This window comes from Gasterosteus aculeatus, chromosome 14, assembly GCF_964276395.1.
Source record: "Gasterosteus aculeatus chromosome 14, fGasAcu3.hap1.1, whole genome shotgun sequence".
NCBI lineage: Eukaryota > Metazoa > Chordata > Actinopteri > Perciformes > Gasterosteidae > Gasterosteus > Gasterosteus aculeatus.
In genome coordinates, this window is record NC_135702.1 from 17,035,606 (window position 1) to 17,061,024 (window position 25,419).

Consider the following 25,419-nt stretch of genomic DNA (forward strand, 5'->3'; position numbering starts at 1 on the left):
CTGGCAGTTGTTTTAACATTCAAAGGGTCCCAGATGAGCGGGTTTGTTGTTTTGGACAAAGTGCTCGATACCTTCAATCACAGAAAAAGTGAAATCCTGCACATTGACGCGTTGCACCCGATTGGAGTAGAAGCTTCACCTGCTGCCCAGAACCGTGCAAAAGAGATCTCTGTGTCTCATCTGGTTTCAGGGTGAAAAACCTTTGAGAAGGAACAATGACTCTCATGGTTTTAAAAGTTACCGTTCTTCCTGCACCGATGTGAAGGAGCCTCGAGCCGCAGCTTGTGCTTGGATTAAAAAACCACGCGTGTGCTTCCTGTATAGACCTACGGATGCAGAGGAACACTACATTAATGCTTAGTATCACATCTGGTTTTGTTCTGGGAATTCCAATCGTGCATTGAGCGACTTTCAACTCTGTATCCAGTTCTCTGTGTCGTGGACGAACTGCAACACGTGTTCCTGATGACCCCGATCGCACACTGATAAGTGTGTGTTCTTTCTCCATCATATGGTGATTACACGCTGTGGCCCTCGTGTCGTACGATCAGGGCTGAACGCCTCAGTGTTCATGTTCTGACCGACAGCAGCACGACGTGAAGACGTGGTCTCAGGCTTTGCACATTATTGCACAACACAACAAAGCAAAAAGAATGTCTCGTCTTCCGGTGCTGATCTGTGGCACAGTATTGCCCCTGTGGACAAATGTCTCCTGCGTGGACTCGCGGTACCAAGGCCCACCGAGCCGGTTCTGTCCCAGCCGACTGCTGTTGTCTGCAGAGATGATTTGACCACCACGTCAGGATTTAATAGAGATTATGACACCGAGGACATGAGACAACGTGACCTCAGCGAGGACACTCAGCGCTGAACACGGGGACGGGGTCGGAGGTCCTGATACCGACCACGCACGCCGCCGACACGCAGATAATGCAGCGGGTCACGCCGACTGTGTGTGTGTGTGTGTGTGTGTGCGTGCGTACGTGTCTGTATGTGTGTGTGTGCGTGTGTGTATGTTTGTGTGCATGTCTATGTGTGTGGGTGTGTGCGTGCATATGTGGGTTTGTGTACGTGTGCGTGTGTGTGTGTGTGTGCGTGCATATGTGTGTGGGTGTGTGCATGTGTGTGTGTGTGTGTGTGTGTGCGTGCTTGTGTGTGGGGGGGGGTGCGCATGTGCGTGTGTGTGTGTGTGTGCTTGTGTGCATGTGTGTGTGTGTGTGTGCGTGCTTGTGTGTGTGTGCGTGCTTGTGTGCGTCTGTGTGTGTGTGTGTGTGTGTGTGCGTACGTGTGTGTTTGTGTATGTGTGCGTGCATGTTTATGTCTGTGTGTGGGTGTGTGCGTGTGCATGTGTGTGCGTTTGTTTACGTGTGCGTGCGTGCATCTCTATGTGTGTGGGTGTGTGCATATGTGCGTGTATGTGTGTGTGCGTGTGTGTGTTTGTGTATGTGTGCGTGCATGTCTATGTCTGTCTGTGTGTGCGTATGTGCATGTGTGTTTGTGTACGTGTGTGTGCGTGCGTGTGTGCATGTTTATGTGTGCATGTGTGTGTGTGCATGTCTATGTGTGCGTGCATGTTTATGTCTGTCTGTGTGCGTATGTGCATGTGTGTTTGTGTACGTGTGTGTGCGTGCGTGTGTGCATGTTTATGTGTGCATGTGTGTGTGTGCATGTCTATGTGTGCGTGCATGTTTATGTCTGTCTGTGTGCGTATGTGCATGTGTGTTTGTGTACGTGTGTGTGCGTGAGTGTGTGCATGTTTATGTGTGCGTGCATGTTTATGTCTGTCTGTGTGTGCGTATGTGCATGTGTGTGCGTGTGTGTTTGTGTACGTGTGTGTGTGCATGTCTATGTGTGCGTGTGTGTGTGTGCGCATGTATATGTGTGTGTGTGTGTGTGTGTGTGTGTGTGTGCGTACGTGCATGTCTATGTGTGTCTGTGTCTGTGTGTGTGTGTGTGCGTGTGTGTGTGTGTGCGTACGTGCATGTCTATGTGTGTCTGTGTCTGTGTGTGTGTGTGTGCGTGTGTGTGTCTTTCAGCCGTCCTGCTGCTTGAAGTCTTTGTCTCCACCATAAGAGCTTCAGGCAAAGTAACGTGTAATTAAAATGCTGTATATCATCATGTCACCGTGGCTAATGGTTCTATAACGAAACCCTTATTATTGGATGAGCAGTAATCCGTCCTCGTTGTGTGTATTGTTTTGATCGCAGGGTTTAAGTGAACTGTCGATTTAATTAGAAATTGAATAATAATATAAATAGAGACAGGATGTGAGAATGACCAAAGCCAGCAGGGAAACAGTCAAGACTTTCTTTTCAGCTACTTACACGTCTCACGTTATGCAGTATTGAAGAAGAATAGAGACCATAAACTCGTGTTTACAATGTGTACTGAGGTAATAAATCAAGAGAGAAGAGTCACTTTCTCACAACCAGAGGACTCCCCTTCGGTGGACATTTTCGCTTTGCTTCCCAGTAGATCTGGACTCACAGGTGTCGTATTGTGTGCGTGCAGGTGGAGGAGGGGGGTAAAGCGGACCGCTTGGAGCAGCCTCTGCTGACGGGGGATCAGATCATCATCATCAACGAAGTGGAGCTGGGCGGATTCAGACAGGAGGCCATCGCTCTGGTCAAAGGATCCTACAAGACTCTGCAGCTCACCGTCCGCAGGTACACCTTCTGCGTTTGTGTCTTCTGTGAGCTGTAAAAGCGCATTTCTTCCCACAAAAGCTCTTCGATCTGATCCGTTCTCTCGTAATCGTTCTTCCTTTTAATAACGGCCGTGTTGTGCTGTGAAAACGGAGACGTGAGACTCCGTAAAGGACGTAGTCAGCGGACCAATCACAGCCTGGTGCTGCAGGAGGCTGCGTCGCTTGGCGACGCCATGTTATTTTTTTGTAGAGCCAATGAACACAAGTTACCATGTTTGGAATTCGGGGGAGCAAAGAAGAGACGGCGTATTCGTCTCTGGTAACAACATGTCAATCACAAGGTCACATGGCCTCTGGACGCACTTTACTAAATAAACATCTGGCTGTATCAAGAAGACTTGAGACTGGGGATTGAGATCATAAACCCATGACAAGTCGTTTTCTCACTGTACTATGTGGCTTCTTTTTGCCACAGATGCGTCGCCTCGGGCTGCTCAGTAGAGAAAATAGAGCTTTTAAGAGACCTCTGCATCTGCTGTCGCCTGGCTGAAGTGGTTTCAGCCAGAAAACCAGATGTTTCTCTTTGCTACCAAAGATAAAATATGAATCACTGAAAACAATGAGAGCTTAAGACGTCCCGCCTTCCTTTGTTCTTTCCTTCCTTGCTTCCAGGGAACCAGACTAATGTGTAACTGGTCAGGATTCAGCTGAACATCCTGGTTCAGAGTCCAAATCAGAGCTGGTCATCTGGAATCCACACACACACACACACACACACACACACACACACACCATGGTTCTGATGATTACGTATTACTGCAGTGTAGAGTTAGTTAGCATAGAAGTGAAACTCCGCATAAACAGAGAGCAGCAACGTTCTTTGGTCAGACACTCATTCAGATCTATTACCAGGATGGAGATAAACAATGAGCTAAAGTCAGCGTGTGTCACCAAAGGGAGACTTTGTTGTGTATAAACAGCTCATCCTAGTCTGTGTCCATAACATGAACACGCTCCTAGAAATCCACAATCATGTGACTTCAGTTGAACTGAGAGTTTCATTTTGCTGCTCCTAAACTATTAAATACTTGTATGTGGGGAGAAGTGAACGAGGGCGACCAGAGATGATGAGGTCACAGCCAAGAACGGGGCCAGAGGCCCAGAAGGTCAGAGGCCCAGAAGGTCAGAGGCCCAGAAGGTCAGAGGGTCAGAGGGTCAGAGGGCCAGAGGGTCGGCAAGTGGGATGAAAGTGCGTTTGCTCTCAGGGCCCGTTTATTAAAAATACTGTTCTAGTCATAGTTCTAGTCATAGTTCTAGATCTAGTCATAGTTCTAGTCATAGTTCTAGTCATAGTTGTAGTTCTAGTCATAGTTGTAGTTCTAGTCATAGTTGTAGTCCTAGTCCTAGTTCTAGATCTAGTCATAGTCATAGTCAGTTCTAGTTCTAGTCATAGTTCTAGTTCTAGTCATAGTTCTAGTCATCGTTCTAGATCTAGTCATAGTCATTGTTCTAGTTCTAGTCATAGTTCTAGTTGTAGTCGTAGTTCTAGTCGTAGTCATAGTTCTAGTCGTAGTTCTAGTCGTAGTTCTAGTTCTAGTCATAGTTCTAGTTCTAGTTCTAGTCGTAGTTCTAGTCGTAGTTCTAGTCGTAGTTCTAGTCGTAGTTCTAGTTCTAGTCATAGTTCTAGCCATAGTCATAGTTCTAGTTCTAGTCGTAGTTCTAGTCGTAGTTCTAGTTCTAGTCATAGTTCTAGTTGTAGTCGTAGTTCTAGTCATAGTTCTAGTCATAGTCATAGTTCTAGTCATAGTTCTAGTTGTAGTCGTAGTTCTAGTCATAGTTCTAGTTCTAGTCATAGTTCTAGTTGTAGTTGTAGTCATAGTTCTAGTCATAGTTGTAGTTCTAGTCATAGTTGTAGTCCTAGTCATAGTACTAGATCTAGTCATAGTCAGTTCTAGTTCTAGTCATAGTTCTAGTTCTAGATCTAGTCACAGTCATAGTCATAGTCATAGTTCTAGTCATCGTTCTAGATCTAGTCATAGTTCTAGTCATCGTTCTAGATCTAGTCATAGTTCTAGATCAAGTCATAGTCATAGTTCTAGTTGTAGTCATAGTTCTAGTTCTAGTCATAGTTCGAGTTGTAGTCGTAGTTCTAGTCGTAGTTCTAGTCGTAGTTCTATTCATAGTCATAGTTCTAGTCGTAGTTCTAGTCATAGTACTAGTCATAGTTCTAGTCATAGTTCTAGTTGTAGTCATAGTTCTAGTCATAGTTCTAGTTGTAGTCATAGTTCTAGTCATAGTTCTAGTTGTAGTCGTAGTTCTAGTTGTAGTCGTAGTCCTAGTCGTAGTTCTAGTTCTAGTCGTAGTCGTAGTTCTAGTCATAGTTCTAGTTGTAGTCGTAGTTCTAGTCATAGTCATAGTTCTAGTCAGCTGTTTTGGTTTTGTCACTGAGTAGCTTTCAAAGGACCGAACGGGTCACATCCTCTGCAGCGGTTTCCAGTCCCACGGATAAGACAGCGATATGTGAGTCCACTGTAGTGGAGGCTAAGTGATTAAAGCCGTCACATGGATCAGTGATCAGTCAACATATGTCATGTTTACAATGTTTACTGAGGTGATTCATCGGGAGAGAAGTAGAGTTATTATCTAATAGACTCCTGTACAAACAGAGGAGTCGCACATCGATGGCCAGTAGACAAAATGCGTTTTAAGAAAACTCCATTCGGCCCAAATGAGATTTCCAAAAAAACGTCTTCGTTTCTGCTTTCCGTGGTTTGATCAAACGATCAGTTGAAGTTGCTAAAATGTGGAAACTGTGTGATGAATGGTGCGGCAGCACGTCTTTGAACACGTGGGATGCATTTGCTCCACTTCTCAGGTGCAGAATCTATTTTGGTGCTGCGTTGCCACCTGGCCGGGTCTAAACAGGTATGTGTTTGGCTTTGGGGCGTGGCGGCCACGACGGCTGCTGTTGCTACTGCGGCTTTTATTCAGGAGCCGGAGAGACGCGTGAGAGACACAACACAATGGAGGACTTTAGATACACACAAATGCGCACAGACTGCAGGACGGATGTAGATGCACAAATGGCGTTCTGGTCTTCAGGTGTGGTCGGGAAGTGACGGCGCAGAGCAGCGCTGGCCATTGTGGTCGGATCGGCTTCCTGCAGGCGTCCGATGAGGACCCGCGAGAAGGGCGACTGCTGTCTGCGCCGTCCCATGATGTCTCTCCTCCACTGGTGGACACCTGGGCCTGGATCACCTTCGGACTTTAGTGTCTGCTGAGTTTACGCGAGCTCTTCTCAGGCAGAAAAGGCTGATTTTACGACGTTTGGCTGTAGCTGAAACCAGACAGACAACAGGAACTTTCCTCAAACACTTTCCAGGAAATACGTATCCTGAAGTCATTTGATGTATGAGATTGTTAGAACGACCATTTGGATATAAGACGTTGTCTTTTTCAATACGGTGTCAAGAACCACACTACCCACAAGCCTCAGCGGCCGCTTCTGTGCAGAAGACGGGCTCAAGTCAGGGCGGAATTAAATCCAGGACACTTTGTTTTTGCTGTTTATCCCAAAATGGCTAAATTCCTCTCAAAAGCAGCACATCTTCCACGCTTCTTTGGTTCTGACGGAGAGTTCCGTGTCCTTCCAATCAGTCGCCTCACATTGTCTGTGAGACATAACGCGGGGACTCTATGGGGACACACAGTGTGCGATTCAGACTTTGTCAAAGGTCTGGTAGGTGTGTAGATGTCGTCGGCTCCTCCGTCCTCCAGTCGGTGAGACAAAGGACGACACTCGGCAGACGCCGCCTTGCTCACCCCGCCTCCCTCGCTCCTCCATACCTGACATCCTCCTTCCAATTGGTGCGTTCAGGGGAGCACCGATTGGCTAAGAACAGAGCAAGACCGAGAGGGAGACACGCACAGAGACACTCTGTGAGAGGGGAGGACGTCGTTAGTGTCTCACAGTAAGCCGAGTGTTTTCTGAGGAGCTGCCGGCCAGCTGTGAGTCTCTGCGTCTGTGTGTGTGTGTGTGTGTGTGTGATGATAGCAACTTGACATTAATTGACATGGACATATTATTTAGTTGTATTATTATTGTCTGGTGGACTGACTGACTCCTTCCTGACATGTCACGTCTCCTTTTACTTCCCATCATCACATGTCTGGGTGCAGTTTAGCAAATACGTTGTTGCAGCTGATAAAAGTGATGAATAAAACTACACACACATGTCCAGATTCGTCATAATCTTGCTGATTGGTTGTCAACGACAACAACAACAACAACATTGTCGGGCTTCAGCAGGTGACGCCTGTCTCACGCTGCGGCGCTGGCTGATTTAAATGTCTGAGTTTGTTACTGGGATTAAGGGTCATAGGAAATGTATTATTGGCATATAGAGCAAAACGCTGACCTTTGACCTCTGTGGAACATCTTTGTTCTGCAGGGCCACGGTCCTTAATGTTTGTTTGGATGTGTTTACTTATTTGGTGTGTTGTCTCTGCGGTGTTTGCGCCCCTCGTATTGGTGATGCGTCGTCAGTCAGACGCTCCAGACACACTTTGCAGTATCTGAGAAGCAGTTTGCCTCATCTCTCAACATCCATTCTCGTTCAGGCCCTTGTTAGAATCCTCCTGTTGGAACGGTATGTTTTCTGTAATAATTGGGCCAAATGAAAGCATCCATTGCGGTCTGAGGCTCTACTGACAGTTATTATTGAACCGTCACACAGCATTCCTTCTGGGAAAATAACCAAATCAAATCTTTAAAGTGTGACATTTCATTACAACTACATATTTCCAGACTTAATACAACATATTCCCACAATGCATCCTGTAAAAGCCTTTATTAGACCCGCACTTCTCATTGCATGTGGGCGAACATGATCCAGACCAGCAGCATCTGCAAAGACTTCGGACAGACGCACGGGCTGGATCATTGATACAATCGATCGATGGAATGCTTTGATTCAGAGGTGTAAGTGTGGTTGCAGGCTGGTGGTTTCCCCCTGTTCTTCACACACAAACAGGATGCTGAGCTGCTCCTTTAAAGCCGTGTAGACACACGTCATGTGCTCTCAGACGGGGTTTGGATGTGAAAGTCTTCTCTCGGTTGATACCCGACACTGGGTGTCCTCGTGAGGTATCAGCGCTCACCTGAGCGCTGGCTGTGCATCACTCCCTGCCGTGCACCTTGCAGCTGCCCCCCCTGTTTGTTCTTTAATCCCCAGTAAGCAGCAGTCCGCCCTTCACTGGCGTCACGTTACACATCAAGAGCTTTTGTTTCCCCCGAGGCGCAATGAGAAAACTGGCATTGCTGCTCAAAGTGCAACCTTTCTCCTGAGTGCTGGTTGTGTGTCGGGCAGAAAGTCTTATAGGACAGAGTCTAGTCGATTTAATCAAGAAATTCCTCAATGGGGGCTAATTTGACCCAGAACACTGCGACTGTGGTGATCCCTGCATCCAGCTGCAGATGCAATGAAGAGCTACAGGCTACTTCCTATAGTCTCCTCTTCTCTCCTTCTCGTTCAGCCACGGTTCTGAAGAGTGAAGCCAATGTGGATGTGCATCTAATGTACTGCTGATGTTCTAATGGCTGCTTGCTTTCTTTAACACTGTAAACATGAGTTTGTAGTTGACGGCCCCCGCTGTGTCTTCCGTGTCCCCGCAGGGACCGGACTCTGCATCAGTCAGTCAGCATTCTGTGGAGCAGGTTTGGCAGCTGTCTTTGTATTTGCGTGTGCTTTGTGTGGTTTGGTTTGTGTGTCTCTGACAGCGTGCACAGCCGACCCTCCTCGACCCAAACAACAGGGACCGATCACTGGTAGAATCATTTTTCCAACACGTGCAGCGTGATGCTTTGATTTAGAATTCAGTGCTGAGGGCGTTGTGGTTCACATTAGTGCTGCTGGGCTGCCGGGTCTGCTGCGTGTTGTCGATGTAATGTTCCTTTATATTAACTAGTATAAATCACGCACCAGGGCTGCACGCTCCGGACAAAAATCCATATCACGGTATTTAGAAAGGTTCTGACGGTTTTTCAAGTAAACCCCAAAAAGGGCCGCTGGCCGGCGAGTTAGCGTGTTCGCTAGTTAGCATGTTAGCTTGTTGTGGCTGCTAGTGTTGCCATCAGAGACTCGACAAACTTTGCAATAAATGGTGTTCTGATCCAACTTGATTCACCCTCCAAACTGACTGAGCTCCTCTCATGGGCACAGAAATAGTGGTGCGACTACAGAAAGTGCTTAATGGCTTTAATTATTAAACAGCCGAAAGTAAATTGACGCTTCCCTTCTGTCACGCGTGAGAGCTGAACGGGTTCATTCCAGAACCGTGACGTTGGATCAGTGTCACGGTGCAAACAGGAAACGGTGACAATGTTTGTTCAAAAAAGATGTTTGAACAATTCTGCAGCATTAAGATTCCCAGAATTAGACGTCCAGGGCACAAAGCAGGGACGTCATCTGGAGTGTGACTGAGTGACAGCCGGCCGGAGACCAGTCACGCTGTCTGAGCGCTGGGAGGACACGCCCCATCGCAGCGCGTCCCCGTGGGACGGGACGGGCGGCGCTTACAATAACAGGGGTTTCCGTGGAGGCAGAGATATTTGTCCCAGCTGTTGCCACGGTGCTTTGACCTTTGACCTCCCTGCATTTGGCTGCACGGTTGATGATCCATCAGTGGTGTTACTATGAAGACTGACATCAACTGGCATTGATAAAGCAACCACATACCAACAATACATCAATGACATTTCTGATGAGTCATGATTAGTAGTGTGGATGTAAAAGGACATCACTTGACTATATCGCAGTCTTTCAAACCAGAAATTCCGCCTAACTTTGTCTTCGTTGTGTCAAATTGGAATCCACAGTCGGTTGGTTGTGGGTGTTTCCCTCCATCTATTTCTCCCTCTTTGTCTCCGTCCATTCATCTTCCGTGACTCTCCGTCTTTGTGCTCCTCTTGTCTCCGGTTGACGCAATGGAGCTCAATGAATGTTTGAGTTTCTCCTGTGAAGAAAGGGGAGGAAGAAGGGATCACGGCTGAAGCTCGTGTCCCACGGCAACCGCTGCTCTCAGCGCGGCTTCGTGAGTGTGGAAACGGTCAACCGGTGACTTCATTCTGCGGCTTCCTGGGAGTGACGCGTCAGCCGCCCCAAAACACGGGAAAACGTTGGTCTTTGTAACTGTTGTCGCTTTGTTATTGACATGTATTTCATTATATTTACCTGTTGTTTGTTATTTACGTCTCTACACGTGACACCAGAGAAGCACAGAGTGATGATGAGACCATCCAGTGTTGATGATGCAGGACGACATTATCAGTCCTTATGACTTCATGCTTAAATAGCATATTAGCATGTAGCATTGTGCCTCTGTTGGAGAAGCACAGGACATTTGTCCCCCCCCCCGTCCCTGATTGGTTAAAGACCTCACAGACCATCTCTTCTGAAGGCTTCTCCCTTCTTCTGTTAGTTGATGTATGGACTCCATCTGCAGCGTGGTCTGCTGAGCCTCCCTTGTTTGCACACACGTGGTGGAGGGTCACCACACGGCGTCCACCTCCTAGAAGAAGATCAGCTGAGGTGTATGCCGTCCCTCATGTGGTTGGACTACGCCGAGTCACTGTGTCACGAAGCCCATGTTTGTGTTGTGTTTGCGTACGAACAGCTGATGAGCAGCACTCGCCGTGACACAAATATGTCTAAATAAACACGAGTGGGGGCGAGTGGAAGGAAATGTCCTGCTTTCATGAGGTTAAAGCAGGACATTTCATGTGTGTCACAGCTTGGTGAGGAAGCCGTCTGTTTGTGTTTGTGTCTTGAGGTGGAAAGTGGAATGTGTCCCTCCTCTTCAAGGGAAGTGTGTTGCTGCTGACACACATCCCCAGACCAGCTCAACTAGTTCCACAGTCTCGGGCCTTTTGCACCTGTGTGCGTCGGACGGAGTTGTTTTGTGAAGAACCGTGAGTGGAATGTCGTCAGTTAATGATATCAGCCCGTGTGTGTGTGTGTGTGATAGCAGTGTAACAGTACGTAAGCGTGACGGTGAGCTTCATGTCCCGGCTCAGTGTGTTGGCCGGATCAGTTTATTTTTAACAGATAAACTTGTCAATTTGTGTTCAACTTTGGTAAAATATCGTCATTCTTAAAAAATGAGGAAGGACTCAAACTTCTGTATTACGCTGTACAAACACTGAAACAACACTTCCCCCACGGCGATACCCTACGCTATCAAATATTGAATCAATTAAATAATACAAACGAAAATGTGTGCCCAGTTTGGAGCCTTAATTAATAGTATTTTAACCTTCAAACATTAACCGGCTGCGTTACATTACAGTTCATTTAGCTGACGGTTTTATCCAAAGCGACTTACGTTACATTTTTAACCCTCAGCTTTCTACACTTTGCTCCCGGGGAGCAATTAGGGGTCAGGTGTCTCGCTCAGGGACACTTCAACATGGGACATGGACGAGCCGGGACTCGAACTACCAACCTTGCGGTTCCCGTGCACCCTCTCAACCCCTGCACCACGGCGACCCGTCATCAACGCTGAATGACTGTTAGCATCAGGGGAGTCATGATTTGGATGTTAATAATGAATTCAATTCAATTAATTTTATTTTGTAGAGCCCAAAATCACAAATTAGCCTCAGAGGGCTTTACAGTCTGTACACATACAACATCCTCTGCCCCGAAACCACCATCGGCACAGGAACAACTCCCCAAACAATGAAAAAACCCTTAGGGAAGAAACCTTAGTGAGAACGTCAGAGGAGGATCCGTCTCCTGATGGACGACTACAATGATGTCATGTGTACAGAATGAACAATGTATAATACATGAGACTATATGACAGAAATGATTCAAGTAACTGAGTAGTAAACCAGACGCACAGCAGGACCACTGCAGGGACCACCACCATCACATAGAACCACCGTCACATAGAACCACCATCAGATAGAACCACCATCAGATAGAACCGCCATCAGATAGAACCAACATCACATAGAACCACCATCATATAGAACCACCTTCAGGTAGAACCACCGTCACATAGAACCACCATCAGATAGAACCACCATCACATAGAACCACCATCACATAGAACCACCATCACATAGAACCACCTTCAGGTAGAACCACCGTCACATAGAACCACCATCAGATAGAACCACCATCACATAGAACCAACATCACATAGAACCACCATCATATAGAACCACCTTCAGGTAGAACCACCGTCACATAGAACCACCATCAGATAGAACCACCATCACATAGAACCACCATCACATAGAACCAACATCATATAGAACCACCTTCAGGTAGAACCACCGTCACATAGAACCACCATCAGATAGAACCACCATCACATAGAACCACCATCAGATAGAACCACCATCAGATAGAACCACCGTCAGGTAGAACCACCGTCACGTAGAACCACCGTCAGATAGAACCACCATCACATAGAACCACCATCACATAGAACCACCATCACATAGAACCACCATCAGATAGAACCACCATCAGATAGAACCACCATCAGATAGAACCACCATCAGATAGAACCACCGTCAGATAGAAGCACCGTCACATAGAACCACCGTCACATAGAACCACCGTCACATAGAAGCACCGTCACATAGAAGCACCGTCACATAGAAGCACCGTCACATAGAAGCACCATCACATAGGACCACCATCACATAGAACCACCATCACATAGAACCACCGTCAGATAGAACCACCGTCACATAGAACCACCATCACATAGAACCACCGTCAGATAGAACCACCGTCAGATAGAACCACCATCTCATAGAACCACCATCAGATAGAACCACCATCAGATGTCCACGGCAGGTGTCCATAAGCAAAATCAAAGAGGAAAGTTTTAAGCTTTACCTTGAAAGAGCTGGCCGAATGTGCCCCCCGGACTGAAAGTGGAAGCTGGTTCCACTAAAGAGGAGGAGGAATAATGAATCATTATGAAGTTTCAATTGAAACTTTGAATTCACTCCCTTCTAACCCAAAATTAATATCAATTCAAACACATCGCCTTCACCGGTTTGGGCCAGCTTCATGAATCATTGCATTCTTAGTTAGCATGTTGGACCCAACAGCTAAAAGCGTGTAGGAGGAATTAGCTTTGGTCCACCATCGCGTGCATCAGTCTACATGCGGCGTGTTCTGGGTGTGGCTGCTCGCTGCCAACACAATACCTGCTGCACCTCCGCTAGTATGAACATCCTTTCATAGGATAAATAAGCATACATTCATGTTTGAACTGGTCGGACCTGACCACAGCCCGCCTGGTTTGGCAGCTACGTGGACAATCTGTAGGTGTGATGCTTATTCATCAGCCGACCTGCTCGCAAGGAAGACAATCCCAATAAAAGTTAGAGAAGGAAACGTATTCTGAGAGCATCTCAATTATTCTGTAGCATACGGAAGCTATTCACTAAATTCATTACAAACTCATTATTCAGTGTATATTAACGGTGTATATTAACATCGTGCAGGAGGAGGAGAGATTTCTCACCATCATTTTCTGTGTCTCCTTTCAGGGAGTTTGATCCAGGATACATGAAGGAGTTTGATTATTCACACTCCTCCCTCGCTGCCCGGCCTCCTGCTCCTTCGTCTTATCCTCCTCCTCCATCTCTAACACCACCACCACCGCCGCAACAAAAACGACAAACGCCGTCATCCCACCACAGCAGACCATGTTCAGGTGGAGGAGTCCAACTACGCATCAAGAACCGGTAGGAGAGCCTCCAACGACCCGTCCCCCAACCAACGGTTGCCCAGTCAGTTCCTGCAACTGTAACTAAGCACAGCAAAGCTTTTCATTCCTCCGTAGGTGGTGGATTCTTCTTTGGTAGGGTCAGCCAATCCGTTTCACTTAACATCCCCGTATAATTCAATGCAAAAAAGGTATCAAACACGCATCATTACTTTGCGGTTAAACATTTAACATTTATTCCAACAGTTTAACATAAGGACATCTTATTCAAACAGTATATCAATGAATATATATATATATATACTCTGCATATTGTTCCTTTTAGAAAGTTAGCAGGAGACATCATTTCAAGCCAGCCCATGAATCTGTAGAAATAGACTTCATAGATAAGAAGGGGACGTAGTCACCCAGACGTCACCCTTTGGTTTGTTGCCCAGGATCTCGAATGCACCCGTCCAGCAATTCGGCGGCGGGCGTCTCGCTGACAATCGTGGACGTTTAAAAAAAGAGGGACATGAAGAGGTAATCGTGCATGCGGGGCAGCGAGCAGGCGAGAGACCAACGAAATGGGCCACGGTGTCCCTGACTGGGACTTTCTGTCCGACAACAGGCCCAGTATCAATAAATGATCAGCATGTGTGTATCGCCGCTGGAAGGCTTTGCGTCTTCAAACAACAAGTGAAGTCCAATGAGTGTCCTGCAGCGAGCTGAAGCGCCCCCTGGTGTGAGGGATGTCCCGTGTGGGCTTCCTCGGCGTGTGAGCGCCAACACGTGTGTCTGACTATGATCAGCAGGGAAACACTGTAAGCAGACAGGGGGGTTGCTATGGTAACCCCCCCCTGTAGGGCGTCATGAGGCTCAGCCGAGCTCTTCATTAGACTTTAATACATCACACTCATGTCCAATTCATTTGGATGTTTAATGTTACAGTGGCACGTGTGAATTACTGGGTTTTCATGTGTGTGTGTGTGTGTGTGAATTAGGCCTGTACATCTAATCTATAGTAGCTTCCTGGTTCAATCCTCCCTCTCTCTCCCTCTGGGTTGTGTGGTCCAGCTCGGTCCTCTGACAGAACTAAACAGTCTATAAATACTGACCCTGCTATCAACAGTTCCATCCTAATAAGGAGGTCGGACCCCTGAAGTACTGTGTGTGTGATGAACATCCCAGCCTCCAGGGGGGGCTAGCGTGACTGCAGACGTTTGCGCCAGTGGAATTTTTCCTGTGTCTTTACCGGCTGAAGTGCCTTTGAGCAGCAACACGTAGGCGGAGGTGATTGAAACAACAGCACAGAGCCACCAGAGCGTTGGCCACCGTCGGTCTCTATTCTCCCACAATCCCCGTGGCTGAGGGCGGTTATCGGATGCGTCTGAGGAGCAGGAGCTTGTCTCTGATTGGTCCAGAAACAGGAAGCGGGCCATCACAGCCCCATGAGGCTGCTGGTTATTATGAGACGGATTTATAAACACTCCTCTTCCCTCCTTCCTTCCTCCCTCCTACGTCCCCTCCTGCTTCCCTTCTGTCCCCTTGTCTCCTTTGTTCAACTTCCCCGCTTTCCTTCTCCTCTCCTCTTTCCTCCTCGGATGTTTCTTTTGTTGGGTCATCGCATTTTTCTGGGACGACATCATCACGTAATTACAAGAAACACACACACGTGCAAATCAAACAAACTCCCTGACACACACACACACACACACACACACACACACACACGCACACACAGCTTGTAGGGTAAAGGTGCAGTCTAGTGTTAATCCTGCATTAACACACTAGCTGTGACCATTACAGAGGTGTCCAATGTGTGTTGCACTGCGCTGTGCTTCACAGTTCAAACATTAAAAAATAAACATTATGAAAAACTATAAACACACTTTTGACATATTTCTCAAATACAAATTTGACACACACCAAACATGCAGAGCAACATTTATCAACATTTACTCACAAACACGGAGCTCCGGCATCCCCTTTGCTTTCTGTGCAGATTTAGGAGATGATTATTCTGAGCCGGAGGAACAGTTTCCCACGGCGACAGATAAGGTGTGTGTTCAGAGAGACACACCCTGAACACACACACACACACACACACACACACACACACACACACACACACACACACACACACAGGGAAGTGAAGACAGTTTGAGCCAGACTGTGTCAGAGTAACGTTAACGTTTAGGAGACGCGGTGCATCTTTTAGTGGCGGCATTCATTGTTCATGAGCTGTACGTCACGCTGGTTACCATCCAACCTGTGAGATGCTCCACGTAGTCACTGCTCACGTCCACGGTTGTTCAACAGCAAACTAACCCGTGACACAGAAAAAAAGTTCCCTTTTGCCTGCAAGCACACACAATTTTGGTAGTAATGATAAAGTTTGATTTAAGCCGCTCTTCTTTAGCGTTGACTTAGCTGGGTGTAATTTGGTAACGTTATTTTTGTTAACTAGCCTTTTACTTCACTGTACAGTAAATCTAATCCTGGCTTTTTGCACCTTTTTTATATCCTAGTTCTCATTAGCATAGCATTAGCATAGCATTTGCTTTGGTTTGGGCAGCTTGTGGGAAAGGACTCGTTTTGCTTTCAAACTGGGGCTGCAGCCTTCCATTGGAGCGCCTCGGGGGCGGCGTGGTCCCGACACCCGATCCCAACGCGACAAAGGGGAAGATGTCACATCACGCCTCCTCCTGGGATCTCGGATACATCAGGACATTCCCGTGACTCCCAGGAATCCAGCTGGCGTGTTGTGAATAATGGGCACCTGTAGAAGTACCAATGAGGAGGAAAATGTTGTCTCCTTTTCGCTTTTACTTCACTTGGGTTGAATATGGTTTGGACTCAGACATTTGTTTTTCAAATGATCAAAACGTTTGACCTGGATTTGGCTCCATAGTGGACGACCAAACTGTAGGATTATTCATGTTCTAAGAAATAGATGTCTGCCAGTGTTTTTGGATGCCGGGCCGCAGCATTGATACTCTAAAAGTGAGTAACAGTCGATTCACTGTTGGCTGTGGAATCACACGCTGCACCACGGGACGTCCTTCTCCCCGCGGCTTCAAGCTCGCCTCAATCACCCACTGTTTCCATGTGTCCTCCATCCTCTACTCATCCAACCTCCTCCTCCTCCTCACTGTTCCAGTCCTCCTTCCTCCATCTAGCTGGATTCCCTTCTTTCATTTCTAAATCACTATCTGCTCCAGGAAAGAATCCCGCGTAGTTTCAACTCCCTCACCCCTCTCCCCTTTTCATCCTCCCCCTTTATCTGTCCCAGCATTTCCTCCTTTCCTTCCATCGCTCCATCAGTCTTTATCTCCCTCCATCATGCTACTCCTTCGCCTCAGCTATTTCCTACCTTACCTCCCTCTTTTCTCTCGTCCCACCCCGTCTCTCTCTCTTCTTCTTCTTGATGCTCTCTCGTCCACACAGCCCATCAGCAGCTACGAGCCGGACCAAGTAGGGAGAAGGATGTTTACTCGATGCGTTTATCATACAGCCTAATGATGTTTAATTGCTTTGTTTGCTTAATGAGCTTGGGGACGGGGACCGATGCAAGGGACGTCTTTCCGACCTATCAGCCCGAGACTGGAACTGCCAGAGGGACGGATCGGCGTGCGGTCGAGGAGGGGCGAGTCTTTTCGGTGCAGATCAACGCAGCAAGGAAGAGGAGGGTTTGCGTGGATCTGGATGAGGACATTCTGGAAGGAGACGCAGCACAGAGTGCAACGCAGCTTCTGATGAAGAAAGAAGGTTTTAATTTGTGTTAGAGTAGAGAAGACAGGAGAGCAAGGGAAGGTCCCAGGTTAAAGGTCAAATAGAGAACAAGCACAGCAGAAATGACTCTGTAAGACCCAAGGCCACCAACGGCCCAATCGATTTAACTAGAGGACAAGTGCTTCTGGACGTGCTCTTGTGCACAGGAGAGCAGGTCGGTAACAGTTGTGTAGCGTTCTGCAAGGAGATGCCAAACTAACGGCAAGTAAACGGTGTGGAAATGGAACTTTGTTGGATTTTCTAAGAGAAGAAGAAACAATTGATTAAGAGCAGTCCAGCTAAGACAGCAGATCAGGAAACAGAGTAATGTCTGGAGCCATGGAGCTGCTGGAGGCGTTCTACCGCAGGAAGCTGCGGAAGAAGCAGAAGAAGGCCGAGCTGGGCCGCTCGGAAGGGGCTCTGTGTCGGTCGCCATCGGAAGCCAGCGTCAACGGGCTGGCGACCGGCCTCATCTCCAGAGTCCTCAGGTTTACCAGCAGGTAAAACGGGCCACAAGTCACCTTCCTCACTCAGAAACACGGCATGTGTTGGTTGGTACGACTGTTCAGAACGTGATGTTTGATGTCCGGACTGGAATATTTGAGGCGTTTGACTGGAACAAAATTTGTACTGGTTTTTTTTTCCCTAAAAGGCAAAACATTGTCAGTGTTGACGAAGTGAATGTTTTTGCTGGAGTAATTTAATCTCAATACTTCCAGAGACTCGATTGTGGCCACAAATCAGGAACTACACAGCATTTACAATTTGCCCTGTCTGACTGCAGCTCTGCATGTGGCCCAGCCAATGTCCACCTAGACCTCACGTCGGACTCCAGCATTTCATCCGTTTATGGTCCCGACCCTGATGCGCAAAGGGTTTTCATCATGAATGAGGAAAAAATAGTTTTTAAGGATTTGTTCTGCATGAAGCGTAATTGTCCGTGTTTGCTTTGGCCTCCTTCCACACAGCTACAGTATCAAAAGAGAGAAAAAAGTCAAACGTAAAAAAGAAATATATACCCACACAAAACATATAAATATATACACATGCCGTAGACATTCGGCATGTGCCGTACGGTCGTCTATTGTCGTACTGTCTGCTGTTACGCACCAACCGCCAAATTCCTCGTATGTCTGACATGTTATGGCAGTAAATGTTTCCTGATTCCTGATGGATGTGAATTAGGTGAACAGCGTGCGGGAGTCTAGTTCGTCATCAGTATTGTTCATCTGCAGCAGGTCTGATACCTGTCGGCTCTCCTAAAGATCTTCATTTGGCTTGTCTTGGAGTGAGCCGGGGCGACTTCCTGTGCTCCAGGGGTCACAAACGGACTCATTCCATTCTGTCTTGAGGCCGCCCTGCGAGAGCTGATGGCTGAGGGTGAATATCTGAGCACGTGTAACGGGGGCGATAACGCGCTGTGGAATTCCAGTCACGTCCCGTCATTACCGGGGTTCCTGGGCTTCACAGAGGCTTTCATGGCTCTGTCTCCTACTTACTCAGATACAATCGTTTCCTGTTTATCTGCGTGGATAACCACAGAGCAGCTAAACAGCACGACGAGGGACGGGACCGAAGCCTCTTATCACAGCCGGATAGATAACACATCTGAACACGATGATGTCAAAACCATCACACATCATCCAGTCCTCCTTATTGCTTTTCACTTGTTATACTGGAAAAGTCAGCGGTTCCCAAACTGGGGGTCACGGTGGGCCAACGGGGGGGAGACGCAGCATCAGAAAGACAACGCGCAACACAGAAAAATTGGTTTCTTGTGGAAATATAACTTTTTGCCCTGTTCCCAACTTTAATTTCAATATTTTAAGTCAACTTACTAAAATATGTTTACAAAATGTAATACAATTGGTCAATGGAAAAAGAAAGTCATACCTATTTTAGGAATAAAAATATTATTTTTATTGAGTTTAAATATTATAATGCAATTAATTCAAAACCAAGGCACAAGCTCATTTTTTGGGAGGCCTTTCCATGTCAGATTGCAAATAACTGAATACCCCTCTGCTCACTCCTGTCTTTCTAAAGCTAATCTAAAGCTAACAATCAGTTTGAATTTATTTGCTTCAAGTGGAATCAAACAATACAAATACATATAAAAATAGCTAATAAAAGACCCGATGTAGAATGTGTGTGGAAGCAAAGTAGCATCAGCTGCTTCTTCTGGCGGCCTGAAGTTGAAAGCATTTGAACATGTTTTCAAGAGGAAGGGAAGGGAGAGGCAGAGATAGGAAGACGCCTGATCTCTGTGGACTGAGATCATGCAGCGGTGTGCATGTGTGTGTGTGCACGTGTGTGTGTGTGTGTGTGTGTGTGTGTGTGTGTGTGTGTGTGTGTGTGTTGTGTTACCGTGGGAGGACACGGTTCTGCTCTGTTGTTGAGACTGCTGCTCAGAAAGTTTTCTGACTGACATTTAAAAAGAAGAAGTACCATCCATTAGGATTCTTGCTGAAAGTAAGAATTTATGAATTCACTCAATGGTGTCAGTTCAAGTGCCTGTTGATACATTATTCTGTTGTGGTTCAAGTATGAAACAATTGGAAATATAAAGCGGAGGACAGACAAGCTGGACATCTACAGTATCTGAAACCTGATCCATCATTCAAACTTTGTTCAATCACCACACAGATAGTTGATGATCAATTCACAACTAATCACAGCTTCAAATATCCTCGGTCACATGGTCAGACCTTTACGCTCAAGATTTATCTGTGGAAATGCACCTCAGCAGGCATTACTTTTAACATTGATTAGCATGCGCAAACAAGACCTGTTCTCAATCCCAACGCGTCAAATAATCCAGAGGTTCTTTGAGTCAATCTTTGGGGCTCCACGTAGTAATCGAGCCTCAGTTTTGCATGTGCACAGCGTCCTCTGGTGGCCGCAGTAGCTGAGGAGGAAGTCAGGTGACACAGCAGTAGATAAAGTCTGCATGGACGGCTTTCACCCAGTAGACGTTTGCGTCCTTTGTTGCTTTGAAGTTAACTTACGTAAAATACTTGACCTGCCAACGGAACTCAGCGGAGGATACAAACGTATTTGAACCCAAACCACAATCTCCTGCTGAACCCAACAGAGTGGTTTGGTACACAACCCTGCCCACGTATTACGACGAGAGAGAGAGGTACCCGGTGCTTTGAAAAGTGTTGCCAAGGGGTCCTGACCAGGCATCTCAGTGCAGCTCACCAAATAACACTTGATTGTAAAATTTTTCAAAGTGCCAGACAATTAGACCTTAATGGAATCTCTGCTGCCTGCCTGGGCGTGATTGGAACGAGAAGGTTCATCTTGTAACCTCGTAACCTTTGGAAAGTAGTTGTTTGTTGCAGAAGGCATTGTCGCATTGAAATGACTCCGTCTGTGTGTCTCAACCCGCAGACGCAGTGAGCCGGCGTCCCGTCCTCACTCGTGGCATTCGACGAAGCTCGGTGAAGGTCAGCAGCCGCCGGATCAGGGAGGGATGGACACCATGAGCAGCTCCTGGCACCACAGCTACCACGCCAGGTCAGTGGTCAAAAACAGCTCTGATGAATATCCACCATCATAGGTGAGGCAATGTGACCGCAAAGCCTGCAGGTGTTCATCAAATGATGTCGAAAAGGCTTTTTGGACTAAAGGACACAACAAAGCTCTTGTTTCGAAGCCAACGTAGAGGTTACTCCCTATAACAGCCATCAGGGGGCCATTGTATAGAAGTCTGTGAGAAAAGGACAGGGTATAATATATATTTGTCATCTGCACATACTTTACTGTTACTACACATGTGGCTTTGGACAGACGTGCAGCACCTTGTCTCACTCCCCCCTGCCGCAGATTTCTTGTTTGTTGTTTGTTACGTTCATTTTACTTAACGTGTTATTTGAGTATTTCTGTGAACCTTTCCATAATTAGTATTCCTGGCAGTGGGACTTCTGTGAAGAAAGGTGACATGTTAGCATCATATTTTGGTCTTTTGTAACTCGAAAGGCGATTGGCTGCATGTCCCATGTCACCAGCCAAGAACATTAGTAATTAGATTCATGTACAGTTTGACTTCTGTGTGGAAACTTGTGTAGATATAAAGACAAAAGCACTGTGGTCACAAACGGAATAAACCCAGATAGGAAAACCAGGTTTATCGTTTATCGTGTGCTGATATCAGTCACGCAGAGGGTCAAAGTTCATGTTGTCAGTCTCATCTCTAACTAAGAGAAAGCAGTTTTCCCTCCTGATGTGAAACGTGTTCTCTCTTCTTTCCTCAAGAACTAACGGACAGTTGAGGTTTGATGTAATGACACGTGATTGAGCACAGGACTGTACATGCCCGGCGTTTGACGCTCTAACAACGCTTCGTGGCACCAGGAGTTTGTTTGGTTGAAGGAAGTGGGATTAATGTGTGACGCTGCTATGTGTCTGTTCCATGACGTGACCTTTGACCGTCTGCGTGCTGTGTTTTCATTACGAGGTCCTGCCGTGTCAGTTTGTACCAACAATGACCTCAGACTAAAAGCACTTTGGAATGTGGGCACATTTGTTTTTGGGAAAGTGAGCGCATCTCTCAAGAGAGGGAACAGGTTTTTAAAGAGCGGACATTTTACAAAGTGAGGACATTTTTAGAGAATTTTTCTGTGTGTGGGTGGAGTACTGGTGTGTGTGTGTTATAGACAGTTTTGTCCACGTTGTCTTGCAGAAACAGTAACTAATGTTTAATGCGTGTGCTCGTTGTATATCCTGCAAAGCGCTTCATGTCATCACAGGAAGTTACATCACGGTTTCAGTGGAAGGCAAATAAAAGCCTTTGGCGTAGGGGGCATTGGCGTAGGGGGCATTGATGTAGAGGGCATTGGCGTAGGAGACATTGACGTAGGGGGCAGTGGCGTAGGGGGCATTGACGAAGGGGGCATTGACGTAGGGGGCATTGACGAAGGGGGCATTGACGAAGGGGGCATTGACGTAGGGGGCATTGACGTAGGGGGCATTGGCGTAGGGGGCATTGACGTAGGGGGCATTGACGAAGGGGGCATTGACGTAGGGGGCATTGGCGTAGGGGGCATTGATGTAGGGGGCATTGACGTAGGGGGCATTGACGTAGGGGGCATTGACGAAGGGGGCATTGACGTAGGGGGCATTGGCGTAGGGGGCATTGATGTAGGGGGCGTTGACGTCGATGCCTGTAGAAGGGGGGGGGGCATTCCTGACTCCCTTACCCCCTCATCTTTGGGTCTCCCATGGCAACACCCCCCCCCCCCCCCCCCCCCCCGTAAAGTTAGGATCAAAATAAATAGTTTGCCGCCATTTTTTAGGAGCTGTCTGCCTTTAAATGAAGCCACAGGAGGCAGAAAGTCCACTGGGGACAGAAAAGAGACTCAGAGGAGTTAAAGAAGAATGCAGACAGAGTGTCCCCGTTTCCAGAGCGGTAATCACGTTGTGTTCGGTTGGAGGAGTTGGTAGGTCAAACTGTGACGTAGACACACTCGAGCGCACAAATCGTACATTCCGGGCAGTTATCTAGACTGAGGAAAGCCCTGAATTTACAAGCAACGGGCAGAAGAGATAAACGCCCTTCCAGACTTGCACCTGGTTACGTAACCGTTGTGACGTGTCTGAATACACCTAAGTCCTTTTTGGTAAATGTCACAAATCTGGTAAGGTCGGACTGTAACATTTCTGGAATAGTTTGACTCTGAAATAACTATTAACCATTTATTTACTTGGCACCTTGTTCTACCTTTTGTAAAACATTAAACACTTCCATGGCTTACTCATCATATTCTAAGCCCAAAGGAAGTAAAACTAGCCCATTAACCAGGGAACCCTTTGAGGTTTATATATTTTCTGACGATTAATTAAATCACAACAATTATCAGACCAGCACTTTTCTTCCGTTGCCATATGCACAAATGACGACGTGTATATATACAGCAAAAAGGGCATTTCTGCAAATAGAATCCAAAAAAGAATCTAAACTCAATGTGTCAGTCTGTGCTTTTGCACTGCATCATGTTATGAGTTAGACAAACATTCTAATAAAGTGATGAGAAATTCCAAAGAAAGAAAAAGAAGTTATCCAAACTTTCCTCAAATCTTCCCCTCTATCAAAGACGTCCCTCACGTTCCAAAAATACCCATTTTCTGCAGTTTCTAACTGTTTGCAATGTCTTTATGTTCTGGATTGTGAGGGCAGGACTGTGTCTTCCCCTTCGCATTCGAACACCTTAAATCCAGATGTTTTTACCCGCTTAACATCTGCATGTTAGCATTGCCACTCTGAGCTTGTTCGCACGCTGATGTTGGCCTTCGTGTCCCCGATAAAGATGTCATTCTGTCTCAGTGCCTCGACCACCGACCTGTCCGGCGGGTTTGATTCTGGTGGCAACTACCTGAGGAAGAGTCCGGACCAGTACAGCTCCAGGGGCAGCATGGAGAGCCTGGACCCCCCCCAGTCCTCGCAGCTTCACTCCGGAGCTCAACATCACCACCCACTAGGCAACCACACGCACAGCGGACCCCACCCCGCCTACTCCTCTTGCCACCAGCTGTCCTCTGGCAGGTCCGTACCAAGTGTAGCTTAGCACAAACCTGCTAGCCTCGCCTTGATTCAAGCCACCAAATCCCGCGGTGGAAATGCAACGTGTCTCTTTCGCAGCTTTCCATGTGTCAATGCCATGATATCAAAATAAATCTCTCATCATATCCAGGTCCTCCAACAGCATGGACCACCTCCACAGCAAGCGGGACTCTGCCTACTCCTCGTTCTCCACGAGCTCCAGCATCCCCGAGTACCTAACCTCCAACCCCTCCTTCAGCCCGGAGCGCTCCTATTCGCTGGAGACCGTCCCTCAGAGGGGAGGAGGCGCTGGAGAGATGCAGGCGGCCGATGCGTGTTACGGCCGGACGGGGTACGATGCCCAGCATGAGCTGAGCTCCGCCTCCGGCGCCTTGCCGCACAGCAGCGATCCCAGAGGCGGGGGGTCGGATCGGCCAGGGCCGGGCCGAGATGTGCAAGGTGACGCTCTGCTTTAGGACGGGCTCTTGGGTAATGGAACTCTAATGTCGGGACTTCATTGTTTCTGCTTTTGTACTATTGGCAACAGGTTCAGTGGGCGGGGTCTGTTACCGGGGAAGTGGCAGCGGCGGCGCCCCGGTATCAAACAGACACAGCGTGGGTCCCATCTGGGGCCTACCAGCCAGCCGCAGCTCCTACGAAAGCCTGAAGGGGGCGCCCGCTCCACCGAGGCGCAGCGACAGCTACACAGCCATCAGGAACCACGACAGACCAAACTCCTGGTCCAGTCTGGATCACGCACGATCACTGCGGTGAGTAGGCGCTGCCAATCTGAGACGATTGATTCGACAATGTCAACAAATCCTCATCACCAAAGTCTGCCCCACTTCCACAATCCCACGTGGCACTGCACCCTAAGGTCTAATGTGATATGAATGTTATAGTATATACAATATTATTCAAATCTATTCGGTTGTTAAAAATAGATTCATCGAATGGTATTTGGTGTTGTTTTTACTCAGGTCTCTGCAGAAAGGCTCCTGGCATCACTCCAGTGGCCCTGTGGCCTCGAATGCAGGTAAATAACATTTACACTCACATGACTTCTCATTTTAGGGTCTCAAATATACCATTTGTTCTGGAAACAATGACCTCATACGCAGCAGTCACTGTGCCTCTGATGTTCTATGTGACATCATCATCGATTACTGTGCTTCCAGCTAAAGGCTCGTACGGCGCCGAGGGGCAGCTCCACACGGTGATAGAGAAGAGTCCAGAGAGCAGCCCCACCACAAAGCCTCGCCAGGGGGGAGGCGTTCCCCAGCCCTCCTCCCCTACTGGACCGTGCTCCGGACCACCCGACAGTGGCCCCCATTCTGGCCGGCTCATTCTGCCCGCGGGCGTGAACCCCGTCCCACGGCTGGAGCCCCACTATGCACAGGTGGCCGGCGCCCGCCAGGGGCCAAGCTCCTCGGCAGCGCACCGAGCTCCGGCCGACGGAGGGAGAGAGGAAGGAGCCGCGGAGAGGCGGAGGGATGGAAGGATGCCAGCTGATGAAAACGGCTACCAAGACAACATCTCACTACACCCCTGTTCCGCCTCTACGCAGCTCAGGCCTCCAGGCCTCCAGGCTGACAGGTGACCTTTATGCTACTCAGCTAACAGCTGTAGCGTCTTCACCTTCAAACCATTGGCTGTGAAAAAAAGGGAGCTGAAGTTATTTTTTTGACAACGTATGGCTAAATCCCTCTGTACTGTC

The 25,419-nt window shown here is 47.6% G+C and overlaps 1 protein-coding gene across 6 annotated transcripts in view; it reads left to right on the forward strand.

The window, feature by feature from the left end:
- shroom3 (shroom family member 3) overlaps positions 1 to 25,419 on the forward strand; it is a 45,768-nt gene that overhangs the window by 3,047 nt on the left and 17,302 nt on the right. For 3 of the 6 annotated variants that reach the window (XM_040197188.2, XM_078088388.1, XM_040197195.2), the window contains exons 2-9: positions 2,512 to 2,666; positions 13,227 to 13,424; positions 20,555 to 20,680; positions 23,487 to 23,705; positions 23,854 to 24,161; positions 24,250 to 24,472; positions 24,683 to 24,738; positions 24,881 to 25,298. In XM_040197188.2, the coding sequence (XP_040053122.2) occupies positions 2,512 to 2,666; positions 13,227 to 13,424; positions 20,555 to 20,680; positions 23,487 to 23,705; positions 23,854 to 24,161; positions 24,250 to 24,472; positions 24,683 to 24,738; positions 24,881 to 25,298 (1,703 nt within the window). Of the gene's footprint in view, positions 1 to 2,511; positions 2,667 to 6,513; positions 6,656 to 13,226; positions 13,425 to 14,778; positions 17,659 to 20,554; positions 20,681 to 23,486; positions 23,706 to 23,853; positions 24,162 to 24,249; positions 24,473 to 24,682; positions 24,739 to 24,880; positions 25,299 to 25,419 lie in introns of those variants that run through there. The other 3 variants (XM_078088390.1, XM_078088389.1, XM_078088391.1) reach the window with 3 other exon arrangements.